General features: G+C 40.0%; 1 protein-coding gene across 1 annotated transcript in view; it reads right to left on the bottom strand.

Annotated features, from left to right (window-relative positions):
• The window catches only part of LOC126427148 (ATPase family AAA domain-containing protein 3), a 106,988-nt gene extending 94,096 nt beyond the window's left edge, over positions 1–12,892 (bottom strand). Inside the window, exons 1-2 of the mRNA XM_050089374.1 lie at positions 12,561–12,892; positions 9,592–9,805 (exon numbers count right to left, since the gene is read on the bottom strand). Of these exons, the coding sequence (XP_049945331.1) occupies positions 9,592–9,805; positions 12,561–12,750 (404 nt within the window). The 5' untranslated portion in view covers positions 12,751–12,892. The remainder of the gene's footprint in view (positions 1–9,591; positions 9,806–12,560) is intronic.
• Positions 12,893–13,220: the final 328 nt, after the last annotated feature.

The raw sequence follows: 13,220 nt of genomic DNA, 5'->3' as shown, positions 1-13,220 counted from the left end.
GGTGTGCCCCAGGAGGTATGTTGGGATCCTTGCTGTTCATGTTGTATATTAATGGCCTTGCAGACAATATTAATAGTAAAATCAGGTCTTTGCCAGATAATGCAGTTATCTACAATCAAGTACTGTTGCAAAGAAGCTGTATAAATTTTCAATTTAATCCTGATAAGAATTCACAGTGGTACAAAGATCGGGAACTTGCTTTAAATGTTCAGAAAAGTGAAATTTTACACTTCACAAAACGAAAAAACGTAGTACTGTATGACTAAAATATCAGTCAGTCACTGTTGGAATCAGCCAAATCATACAAAAACCAGGATGTAACACTTCGTTTGGATATGAAATGAAATGATCACAGTGGTGCAGTCGTCGGTACAGGAGACTTCTTACAAATCACTCATGCAACTGGTTCTAGAATATTGCTCAGATGTATGGGACCCTTACCAGATAGGACTAACAGGAGATATTGATAGCATACAGATTAGGGCAGCACAAATTGTCACAGGTTTGTTTAAGCTGTGGGAGACTTGCACAAAGATACTGAAAGAACTGCTGCACTCCACCTGTGAATGGATCAGGAAGAAACCCTAATAACTGGTATAATGGGATGTACCCTCTGCCATGCACCTCATGGTGGTTTGCAGAGTATAGACGCAGATGTAGAATGGAAAGAGGTACTTTCAGGTCATTGCCGCAGCCCCGAATAGCTGGGCATGCAGTAGATAGGGCCCTTAATAAACAAATAGCACTGCTTTAACATCAAACCAGAAGTTAGCTGAGGACATAGTATCATTTGCAAGCTGATACGCTCTAAGGGGGGAGCCTAATCCAGGGACCTCAAAACCTCACCACTCACCCTCTGTGGCTCTGCTGGTGAGTACAATCGTGCAAAGCAAGTTTAAATTGCCTTCCAAGAGAAAAGCAGAATTGTCACCGGATGTCTGAAACCCACACCCCTGCACAAGATCCAGCACCTAGCTGGCATTATCTGTCCAGCCATCCATAGAGAAGCAGCAGCATTTAAACAACGATTTAAATCAGCTGAGTCACAATGCCACTTCATTTACGGTCTGAGGACTTGTCTGGTATATCAGTAATTTTGTTTATGGGTCAGTGAATTTGGGTAACAATTTTGTGTCAGACATAAGAGGCGTCAACGGCTGCTCATTTGTCGGCAGAGCAGTTGCTGACCTATACTGTGCCCTGTACTCGCCTATAAGAGCCAATCATTGCTGTGCCCTGCTCCGTCTACTGCTAGTTGCACGGTAGCTCCCAGCTCCCATCATAATCTAAACGTGATCAAACAAATCCCTTATAAAACTGCACGAGGCGGGACCTGTCAGCTCCCCAGGTTTTTCCGCTAAGGCATTTCAAAATATTCAATGAATGGAAGCTAAGTTAATTTTGAGTCAAATAATAAACCCAAAAAGCACACAGTTTCTTGAAAACATAAAAAATTGTGTCCCTTTGTGGGTCCTGGTTGGTTAAAACTTAAACAAGTACAGTTAAAATTTAAACATGTAGTCTTCTAGGGCAAGAGCCAAAAACCAGGCATCCTGGCCCAGGTTTCCAGCCTCCTATGGGTCAGCTGTAGCTGCTTCGTCATCATTATAAGATCAGACGAAGAGTAGAAGATTGCAAAGTCGACCACAAACAAAGAGCATTTGCCAGGGCTCCTGACTGTGGGGGAAATGCCACTGATAGTGATGGCAAACAATATGACACTAAAAACACTGTCTTAGGTGACCCCATTCTCTTGAATATAAGAGTCAGAGACGGCATCTCCAATGTGATACTGAAAACACTGATCGTCAAGAAAGGATTGGATAAGAAGTGTCAGGTGTCCACATAGTCCCCATTATGAAGTTAGTGAAGGATGTTGTACCTCCAAGTAGTGTCACATGCTTTTTTTGAAATCAAAAAACACACAAACCAAATGGTTTCAGTGTAAGGAGGACTCCTTTATCGCCACCTCCAGTAGAATTAAGTTGTCAAGGGTGGAATCGTACTGCCTGAAAGTGCACTGGGAATGGCTTAGGTAACCTTGGGATCGAGCAGCCAGACAAGGCAGCAGTTAACAATGCATTCGAGAGTCTTACCCATACGACTGGTAAGGGCTGCACTCCAGCAACTGTTAAGAGCACTACAGCCCTTGCCTGGCTTCCAGGATGGAATTAATATTGCCTCCTTCCAAGTTGCGGGGTACAGTCCATCATACCAGATCTGATTGAAACAAGAGGGAAGCTGTCCTTTCACTTTAAGGTACAGGTGATAGAGCATGGCATGTGGATCTCATCAGGTCCTGAGGCAGTGACTCTGGCTGCAGACAAAGTTGATTCCAGTTCCCACATGGAGACTGGAAGGTTGTAGACTTCCTCATTATGCAAGAAGAAACTGAGCTTCATCACCTCTGCAGGCACACGGAACACCTAAAAATCAGCAGCTTGCCTGGATGACGTGTAACAGTAAAGAAGTGTTCAGCTAAAACCCGAACCATTTCTTGTGGCATGTCCACCAAGACCTCATTATTTGACAACGCCGTAAGGGGATGTGTACTGCCCTTGCCTGAAATCCGTCTTCTTGATTCCCAAACTTGCGCAGTGATGTGGACCGACTGATGGCAGTCGCGAACTGCCTCCAGGAAGACCTCTTCCATTCTTTTATCACTCACCTCGCATGTGCTCTCACAGATCTAAAGACCTAGTGTGTGACAAATTTCCAAGTCTATCCATTCCTGAGATGGATGGGCACAGAGGCAGTTGGATAACAAATGACTTTTTGTGTGATATCATTACAAATTAACAATTTCAGATTTTTTCCCCTTTACTTATACTGTGAAGCGTTTCTTCTTCCCAAATTTCATGATCCTACACCAATGGGAAGTGACTTTGCGACTACCAAAATATGTGACATAAATGGGCATATCTTTTGATTGCACTGACTTACGGGCATAACATTTTTTACAACACCAAGGGACCATAGACCTTAGTATGTGACACAAATTTCAACTTGATACAGAAGTAGGTTTAATAATGAATAGGAAAATAGGAATGCGGGTAAGCTACTACAAACAGCATAGTGAACGCATTATTGTGGCCAAGATAGATACGAAGCCCACGCCTACTACAGTAGTATGAGTTTATATGCCAACTGGCTCTGCAGATGACGAAGAAATTGAAGAAATGTATGATGAAATAAAAGAAATTATTCAGATAGTGAAGGGTGACGAAAATTTAATAGTCACGGGTGACTAAGGATTGGGGCTAAGAAATGAAAGAGGAAGCCACCTGGTAGAATTTTGCACAGAGCACAACTCAATCATAGCTAACACTTGGTTCAAGAATCATAAAAGAAGACTGTATACATGGAAGAAGCCTGGACATACTGACAGGTTTCAGATAGATTATCTAATGGTAAGACAGATTTAGGAACCAGGTTTTAAATTGTAAGACATTTCCAGGGGCAGATGTGGACTCTGACCACAATCTATTGGTTATGACCTGTAGATTAAAGCCGAAGAAACTGCAAAAAGGAGGGAATTTAAGGAGATGGGACCTGGATAAACTGACTAAACCAGAGGTTGTACAGAGTTCCAGGGAGAGCATAAGGGAACAATTGACAGGAATGGAGGAAAGAAATACAGTAGAAGAGTGGGTAGCTTTGAGGGATGAAGTAGTGAAGGCAGCAGAGGATCAAGTAGCTAAAAAGACGAGGGCTAGTAGAAATCCTTGGGTAACAGAAGATATTTTGAATTTAATTGATGAAAGGAGAAAATATAAAAATGCAATAAATGAAGCGGGCAAAAAGGAATACAAACGTCTCAAAAATGAGATCGACAGGAAGTGCAAAATGGCTAAGCAGGGATGGCTAGAGGACAAATGTAAGGATGTAGAGGCTGATCTCACTAGGGGTAAGATAGATACTGCCTGCAGGAAAACAAAAGAGACCTTTGGAGAAAAGAGAACCACTTGCATGAACATCAAGAGCTCAGATGGAAACCCAGTTCTAAGCAAAGAACGGAAAGCAGAAAGGTGGAAGGAGTATATAGAGGGTCTATACAAGGGCGATGTACTTGAGGACAATATTATGGAAATGGAAGAGGATGTAGATGAAGATGAAATGGGAGATACGTTACTGCATGAAGAGTCTGACAGAGCACTGAAAGACCTGAGTCGAAACAAGGCCCCCGAAGTAAACAAAATTCCATTGGAACTACTGACGGCCTTGGGAAAGCCAGTCCTGACAAAACTCTACCATCTGGTGAGCAAGATGTATGAAACAGGCGAAATACCCTCAGACTTCAAGAAGAATATAATAATTCCAATCCCAAAGAAAGCAGGTGTTGACAGATGTGAAATTTACCGAACTATCAGTTTAATAAGTCACAGCTGCAAAATACTAACGCGAATTCTTTACAGAAGAATGGAAAAACTAGTAGAAGCCGACCTCAGGGAAGATCAGTTTGGATTCCGTAGAAATGTTGGAACATGTGAGGCAATACTGACCCTACGACTCATCTTAGAAGCTAGATTAAGGAAGGGCAAACCTACGTTTCTAGCATTTGTAGACTTAGAGAAAGCTTTTGACAATGTTGACTGGAATACTCTCTTTCAAATTCTGAAGGTGGCTGGGGTAAAATACAGGGAGCGAAAGGCTATTTACAATTTGTACAGAAACCAGATGGCAGTTATAAGAGTCGAGGGGCATGAAAGGGAAGCAGTGGTTGGGAGGGGAGTGAGACAGGGCAGTAGCCTATCCCCGATATTATTCAATCTGTATATTGAGCAAGCAGTGAAGGAAACAAAAGAAAAATTCGGAGTAGGTATTAAAATCCATGGAGAAGAAATAAAAACGTTGAGGTTCGCCGACGACATTGTAATTCTGTCAGAGACAGCAAAGGACCTGGAAGAGCAGTTGAACGGAATGGACAGTGTCTTGAAAGGAGGATATAGGATGAGCATCAACAAAGGCAAAACAAGGATAATGGAATGTAGTCGAATTAAGTCGGGTGATGCTGAGGAAATTAGATTAGGAAATGAGACACTTAAAGTAGTAAAGGAGTTTTACTATTTGGGGAGAAAAATAACTGATGATGGTCGAAGTTGAGAGGATATAAAACGTAGACTTGCAATGGCAAGGAAAGCGTTTCTGAAGAAGAGAAATTTGTTAACATCGAGATTTAAGTGCCAGGAAGTCATTTCTGAAAGCATTTGTATGGAGTGTAGCCATGTATGGAAGTGAAACATGGACAATAAATAGTTTGGACAAGAAGAGAATAGAAGCTTTCGAAATGTGGTGTTACAGAAGAATGCTGAAGATTAGATGGGTAGATCACATAACTAATGAGGAAGTGTTGAATAGGACTGGGGAGAAGAGAAGTTTGTGGCACAACTTGACTAGAAGAAGGGATCGGTTGGTAGGACATGTTCTGTGGCATCAAGAGATCACCAATTTAGTATTGGAGGGCAGCGTGGAGGGTAAAAATCGTAGGGGGAGACCAAGAGATGAATACACTAAGCAGATTCAAAAGGATGTAGGTTGCGGTAGGTACTGGGAGATGAAGAGGCTTGTACAGGATAGAGTAGCATGGAGAGCTGCATCAAAGCAGTCTCAGGACTGAAGACCACAACAACAACAACAACAACAACAACAACGACAACAACATATAGCAGTTCCCGAGAAAAAAGTTTTTTACAGTTGGACGGACAGGAACAGACAACAGCGAAATCCTATAAGGGTTCTGTTTTTAATGATTTCGATTCAGAATCTTAAAGATGAGGTTTATTTCCTCAATATTCGCGATGTTGAGCATCTTAAGGATCAATCCAATCAGAACGTGTCCAGCTAGATTTGCGTCAAAATTTGTACATGATTGCTTAGAACAGTATGGAAAGCACTTTGAGCAATTTTTGTAGGTTCACTGAACTCTCTGTGTACTTTCTGCTGATGATCAGTTTGAATTTTCATTTGTTTAGTACTATTGCACCACTGCATTTTTGAAGACTGACTTACCACCAACATTGTCCTAAATTTTGAAAAGTTAGGTAACAGCGATGAAATAACATCACCTTGTGTCACACCCTTTTGATATGGAATTCCTCAGACAGCTCCCCTTTGACTTCGGCTATTGTCTCTGCTGTGTACTCTTGGCCATATTTATTAACTTCATTGGTATACCAAGCTCTCTCAGGATGTTGTACATACTTGATCTGTGGATAGTGCCATAAGCCTTTGAGAAGACCACGTATGTCACCAGAAACCAATGGTTGAATTTCCACACTTTTCCCAGATATGCCTCATGGTGAAAATTTGATCGACGGTTGATCGTCCTTCCTGGAAACTTGCCTGGTACTCTCCTACAATATCTTTTGCAAATGGCTTAAGTTGTTCAAGTATTATCAAAGACAAACTTTATAAGGTACACTTAGGAGAGAAATGCCTCTGTAGTCATTAAAATTCCCATTACTGCTGTTTTTACGCAGTGGAATAATGACGGCTGATTTCCACTCTTCTGGGATTTCTTCTTTTTCCCATATTTGTTTTATGAGATTGTATAACTCTTCCTGAAGTGTTTCTCCTCCAGTCTTTGCCATCATCCTATCTTCTCCTGGGCCTCATTATTCTTTAGTTTCATCATTGCTCTTTCTGCATCTTGTCGAGTCACTTGAATGTTTGTGGCTTCTACTTCACCCTCTGTATTATTCTCATGTGGAAAGACACACTCTGGATCTTCAGAATTTAACAGCTCTTCAAAATATTCTCTTCCACCTATTCAGAATTTTTTCCTCGTCTGTTAGCATATTTCCATATGACATCCTATTGCAGGTAAGGATATGGAATAATGATTTATTTCAAGTTTCTGCTACCAGTCACTTTTAATTTTATCCTTAATCTAACATAATGCAACGCATTTCGAACATGTTTTGTTCATCTTCAGGCGTTTATACATACATATATACATACATAGAGAAATGTTACTTTAAAATAAACAGTCTTAAACCAGATTAATCTAGAACACTTTGTCCATTGTTTTTTACTGCAGTTGCTGGTGTGGCATTTGGGTGGAAGGAAGGGGGCAGTGTATGGCTAGAAATCATTGATTTCGATTTCTAGCCATACACTGCCCCCCTCCTTCTACCCAAATGCCATACGAGCAGCTACAGTAAAAAACAATAGACAAAGTGTTCTAGATTAATCTAGTTTGAGACTGTTTATTTTTAAGTAAAATTTCTCTATGTATGAAACTTCCTGGTAGATTAAAACTGTGTGCCGGACCGAGACTCGAACTCGGGATCTTTGCCCGCGAAAGGCAAAGGTCCCAAGTTAGAGTCTCAGTCCGGCACACAGTTTTAATCTTCCAGGAAGTTTTATATCAGCACACACTCCGCTGCAGAGTGAAAATCTCATTCTCTATGTATGTTTGTACAAACGCCTGAAGATGAACAAAACATGTTCAAAACGTTTTGCATTATGTTAGATTAGGCATAAAATAAAAAGTGACTGGTAGCAGAAACTTGAAATAAATAATTATCCCACACAGTCACGGTTCACAAACATAGCCATTATGGTTGAAAATAATAAGGATATGGAAATTTGCTAAAGTGGAAAATTTTAAATACCTCAGTACATTGTTCAACAGGCAAAATAATTTAAAACAGGAAATAAACCAACACATTGTGAACAGCTCTAAAACTAATTTCAGTCTAAAGCAGATAATGTCATCCAAGAATCTGTCAATTAAGACCAAACTTAAAGTATACAATGCCGTGATAGTGCCAGTATTGCTGTATGGGACAGAAACCCTAGGCACAACAAAGAAGAATGAAGAAAACTTGTTGGTCTTTGAAAGAAAAATTATGAGAAGGATCTTAGGGCTTGTCCAGGAAGGGAACATATGGAGACATAGAAACAAAACAAGAATTGTATGAGCTGATGAGGCAATCGAACACCGTTCAAAAACTGAACGCGTGGAGAATAAGCTTGGCAGGCCACACTGCCAGTAGACCAGACACCTCTCAGGCAAAAGCTGTACTTATGGGAAGACCTGACTGTACTCGTACAATTGGAAGACGCAGAAAGCGATGGGAGGATGAGCTACAGAAAGACTTTTGCCAGCTAGGGGTCCGTGACAACTGGATCCAAAGTGCACAAGATCGCCATCTATGCAGGAGCATAGTGAGGTCGGTGCATTATCTACATGGTCCTCGATCGCTGATTTGATTTTGATGACGACGATGATGATGATGATGGTGATGTAACATCCATGAGATAAATTTTAGCTACAGTGCAACGAGAGGAAATTATGCCTCTAACAGTTAAACATTATCTATTCGACATACAAAAAAAACAGTGAAAACGATGATAAATATTAATTACTTATATAATATTTTATGATGTAATTGGACATATCGATGTGTATCATACAAAGACAATGATAATTGTAAATTCCTTTTACGATCTGCGTTTGTCTTCCTTTGTTTTTACCTTTTGTAGGTTGTGGATGCATATCAAACTGCGGTCTCTTAAGAAATTGCAATTATTTGTTAATTATTACTTGAGAATAGACTTCATTATAATTATAAATATGAGTGAATAATTATTTGTAACTTTAATTCCTCTCTCAGTAAGCATTATCTGTGATAATTATTTCTTTCCCCTGCAAGGAGCGCAGCCATTGATGATAGCGATTTGTATCGCGTTTTTGTCTGTGTTTTCTTTAGAAAAAAATCAAATGTTTGCTTGATGAAGTCTAAATAGTGCTCAATACGAAAGTAAAGTTTAATAATCATTTCAAATACTTATCCTATTTGCTCTAGCAATAGAAAGTCTCTATCAATTGTCTGCCGCCATCTTAACAATCATCTCAGCGGCAAATTCAAATTATGCAACTCTGCAGACATAAATGCTGAAGGTAATAAAAATGTGTAAAAATAAATGTGCACCGATGGTCCCGAACTCATTTTAAAGAAAATAATTCAAATCAGATTGGTTCTTTAAAAACAGTGCTCGTAGCACGATCCTTATAATAAACTTTTCTAGTTGATGTATGGAGCCGAAATTAATTACGCACGAGTTGTGAAGAATATTGTTTCAGATAACATACGTCAGTGTTGTGCGTGGCTGATATTCGGTGGTTTTAATGATCATTTTGCTGATGATAACTGTTTCCATCATAATCAGTAGTTGTATAGAATCTGTTGTATGAACTGTGATTTAGTGACACACAACTTACAGACAACACTTTAACACAATGTTAACTTGGAGTTCTTTAGCAACTTGACCGAATCTTTAGCCGGGAGAAAAATTATTTAGTAATTACTCAATGTAATAAAATAAGATTATCATTTTCATTTACAAATTAATAAAATACCGAACCACCGAATAACACAGCGAACGCCACAATGATGATTAGTTCCAGCCATGACAGAAATTTTAATTTACTCCTTCAGCTTCTATCATTATTGAAGATAAAGTCGAGACTCATATGTCTTAAGGGAAATGTGCTTTAAGTATTACCATTATTGTCATAAATAACAACTATTCCAGATTTCTAGAAAGCAACAGAGCTGTTGAGCAGCAGCCGCGACCACCCACCTCTTGCGTGCCAGCTGGTCCTGGTATTGCGCACGTGCCTGGTGCTGCTTCGTCTCTTCCTGTAGTGTCTTGCGACGCTCCTCCGCTGCCACCCGCTGCTGTTCCACCTTCATCTGCTCGATGTGTGCCTCGTACTCCTTCAGCTTCGAAGCATACTCCTGCTGCCGCGTCGTCTCCTGCAGCTTCGATAGTTCTAGGGCCTCTTTCGCGTGTCCTGTGTGGTAAGCAGAACAGGTGCTCATCAGGGTGGCTGCCTCACAGGTATGTGGGGGTAAGGTGTACTAAGGGGACACTGTACATGAAATTCGTTGACATCTGACATTTTCTGTTTTCTACTCCATAATGTACTTCGGGCTTTCCTGAACATTTTGGTATGTAATACATTCAAATCAGACAATTGTGAGACCTTCAAATAATATTTTAATGAAACTTCCTGACAGATTAAAACTGTGTGCCGGACCGAGACTCGAACTCGGGACCTTTGCCTTTCGGGGGCAAGTGCTCTACCATCTGAGCTACCCAAGTACGGCTCACGCCCCGTCCTCACAGCTTTACTTCCACCAGTAGTGGCAATTCATTTCTGTTGGTCGAAGCCAATCGCTGACTCCTTTCGGCAAAAGATACAGATTGATAACTTTTGTTTTTGACATGGATAACACAAGATACACAATTATTGATCTGGTTATTATTGATCTGGTTATTATTGACTATAAAATTGCTTAATGATTTTCAGACATATTTCTTGTATTACTGTTTCTTGGAATACGACAGGAATTCTTTGGTACAGTTTCATATTCCATTCTTACAGTTTGATTACGAGTTCGCAAAGGCAATGAATGTGACTCAAGGAAAACGTGGTGGCGGACTAATCTGTAGCATAGCTCAATTACCATTCTGAAAACATTGTGCAGTATTTTCAAAATGTCCCAATTTCCAACTATGTGGTTACACAGAAACCAAAATGTACAGATCAAATTTTACAGAATATCCTGTTTCATATGGCAAAATTTTACACAGTATATTCCACTATGACACCACAAAATATTCATCATTACATGTTATGATGATCTTTACCGGACACTATTTTCTCATTTGTTCCACCATCTTTTCTTTTCATCTGACTAATGATTCACCATACCCATTTCCTGTCATTCACGGGGCAAATAGCTATCAACTGCAGAGCACAATGCAAACACCATTTATACACTGTAAGCACACTTTTACCCAAGCACATAAGGAAAAACACGAACACACAGCAGCCTGGTTCACCGATATCCTTTGTCAAATGTGAGGCTCTAGGATAGAACAGGAACTCCTGAGAAAATTGTGTTTATGGAACGAAGGGTTAACAATGCCTTGTCCAAACATAAAATGTACCTCGAAGTTGATGCTTTTAAAAAGCTGGTGCTTCCTCAGAATGCTAAACAGGACTTGAGTGTGACAAGATTTATGTAGAACCACTCCTGCATTTTTCATAGCTGATGTAGGACACACACAATATGAATCACACTGCTCGCAACAGACTTTGTCTATTACGTGTTAGGATTTTTCTCAATTTTGCAGTCTTAGTTGTACTGAAAACAGGATTAATTATGGAGATAACCTTGATCTTGGGCAACTCTAGACACCACTTTGTTACCAAAATATTTTTATTTAGTATTCAACTTCTTTGGCTTTGCCAAATACAATTTACTGTCACTTCCCAACCTACCTAGAACTCAGGCTATACTACAGATCACTCTGGTAAGACCAAAATTTCAAGGTAGTGTGGTCATCATCACCTCAAACTGATACTCCGATTGTCAGTTACCATAGCCAAAGAACGTGAATACAAAATAAAGACAATAGTAACAGACTCACCTAGTAACATATCCTCCATACTTAATACCTGTCACTAGGATAGTGAACCAGTTTTAGTGATTTTATCTGAGCTAACTTTCACTAATAATTCAACACACTCCCCTCTATAAATATACTATTAGGGATATTGGTAAATCATGTATAGCACACTCGCAATAGAGAATATTCAAAGAATAGTTTGGAACAAATAATGTATGTACACTATACATTAACTACATAAAAACGCAAATGACAGGGTCGAAGGGGAGAGAAACCTTAACGTTCGCTGTTATGTAGGAACTGACTGGAAGTTAATAAGGTTAATTTGCATTTAAATTAGGGTCTTGAAAATGATTACTGTACAGACTCTGGCCTACACAGAGCACAGAAAATCCTACAGCCCATTCTATTTACAACTATGCATTAACTAAGAGTGGTAACCAGCTGCCACTTAATGTACCTGGGTTGTATGAAAATGGTTCAAATGGCTCTGAGCACTATGGGACTTAACATCTGAGGTCATCAGTCCCCTAGAACTTAGAAGAACTTAAACCTAACTAACCTACGGACATCACACACATCCATGCCCGAGACAGGAAGCGCCTAGAACTGCTTGGCCACAACGGCCAGCACCTGGGTTGTAGCAACTTAATTCAGAGCAGCAGTTTTCCTTAAGTTTACATTTAATGGAGCAAGCAAAAACAGTATATGGCTGCCTCATAATTACTGTTTAACACTCGTAACAAAACGTCATATGACAGTTGTTTGTCTTTGTTACTGTATAGGCCTACTATGAATGCATTAATGGGACCGAAATCTGTAATAACGTCTGTTGGATCAAAATTAATGGAATGAGAATGACTTATGTCAGAACTTATTCTGATATCGTCATAAAAGCAACTGTCTAAAGCAAATCACTGATGCAATATCTGTGTCAACAATGTACTTCGGAATTCTGCAATAGAATGTACATTAACAAATTTAAGTCACCCTAACATTAGTAGCACACTAATAATAAGTCCTAAAAACTTCTAAAACAATCCGTAAAGAGGCATAACGTCCTGCTGATATTAACTTGCAAGTAAGGAGGTTATGTAATCACAAACACATATTGCTCAGAATTTACATACGGGATTTCTCGAGTTCCCTTGCAGCCTGTGCGGCTCTTTCCAGAGCTGAGGAATCAAACCGGTACGCCTCCATCTGAGATTTTCTGGCTTTGTCATCACCATCACCCCCAGATGAGATGCCGGGTGGCGGCTGCGGCGGCTCCATCGGCGGGGGCGGTTGCTGCCCTCGAGATCCGAATAGCCACGACATTTTTCTGCTCAGCTGTGCGTTATCTTCCCGTGTCACCTTAAAATTTCGACGTATTCACAAAAAACTTCACCGTCGCTCTCACGGTATTCCGACCTTATCCGCAACACGAGGTTCACACTTCAAAGATCTCGATGTAATCATAGCGAAGACATTCGCTTTCTGATGTAACTTAATTTGCACTTTGCTTTATTTGCTTTCGTAAAACATAACAGAAAGAAATCTCAGATACGTTGCCATTTTACCATCGCCAAGTTTAAGCGAAAGTTTTTGCTTAATTTTCTTACGCAGAAATGATTATTACATTTTAGGGCAAACATCTTCACGTTACGTAGGGAAACTGGAGAGTGGATATAATCTAACTGTTACTGGCGGCCTGGACTTGGGGCATAATGTGCGATGAATAGGAAGAAAACTGCAAAATTCATAAATGTAAAAGATCAGAGCAATTTACAAGAGGCAGAACTGTGCTT

This window comes from Schistocerca serialis, chromosome 11 (genome assembly GCF_023864345.2).
Source record: "Schistocerca serialis cubense isolate TAMUIC-IGC-003099 chromosome 11, iqSchSeri2.2, whole genome shotgun sequence".
In the NCBI taxonomy this organism is placed as follows: domain Eukaryota; kingdom Metazoa; phylum Arthropoda; class Insecta; order Orthoptera; family Acrididae; genus Schistocerca; species Schistocerca serialis.
The sequence above is the reverse complement of the archived record's forward strand: the minus strand, read 5'-3'. Positions and strand labels throughout refer to the sequence as shown.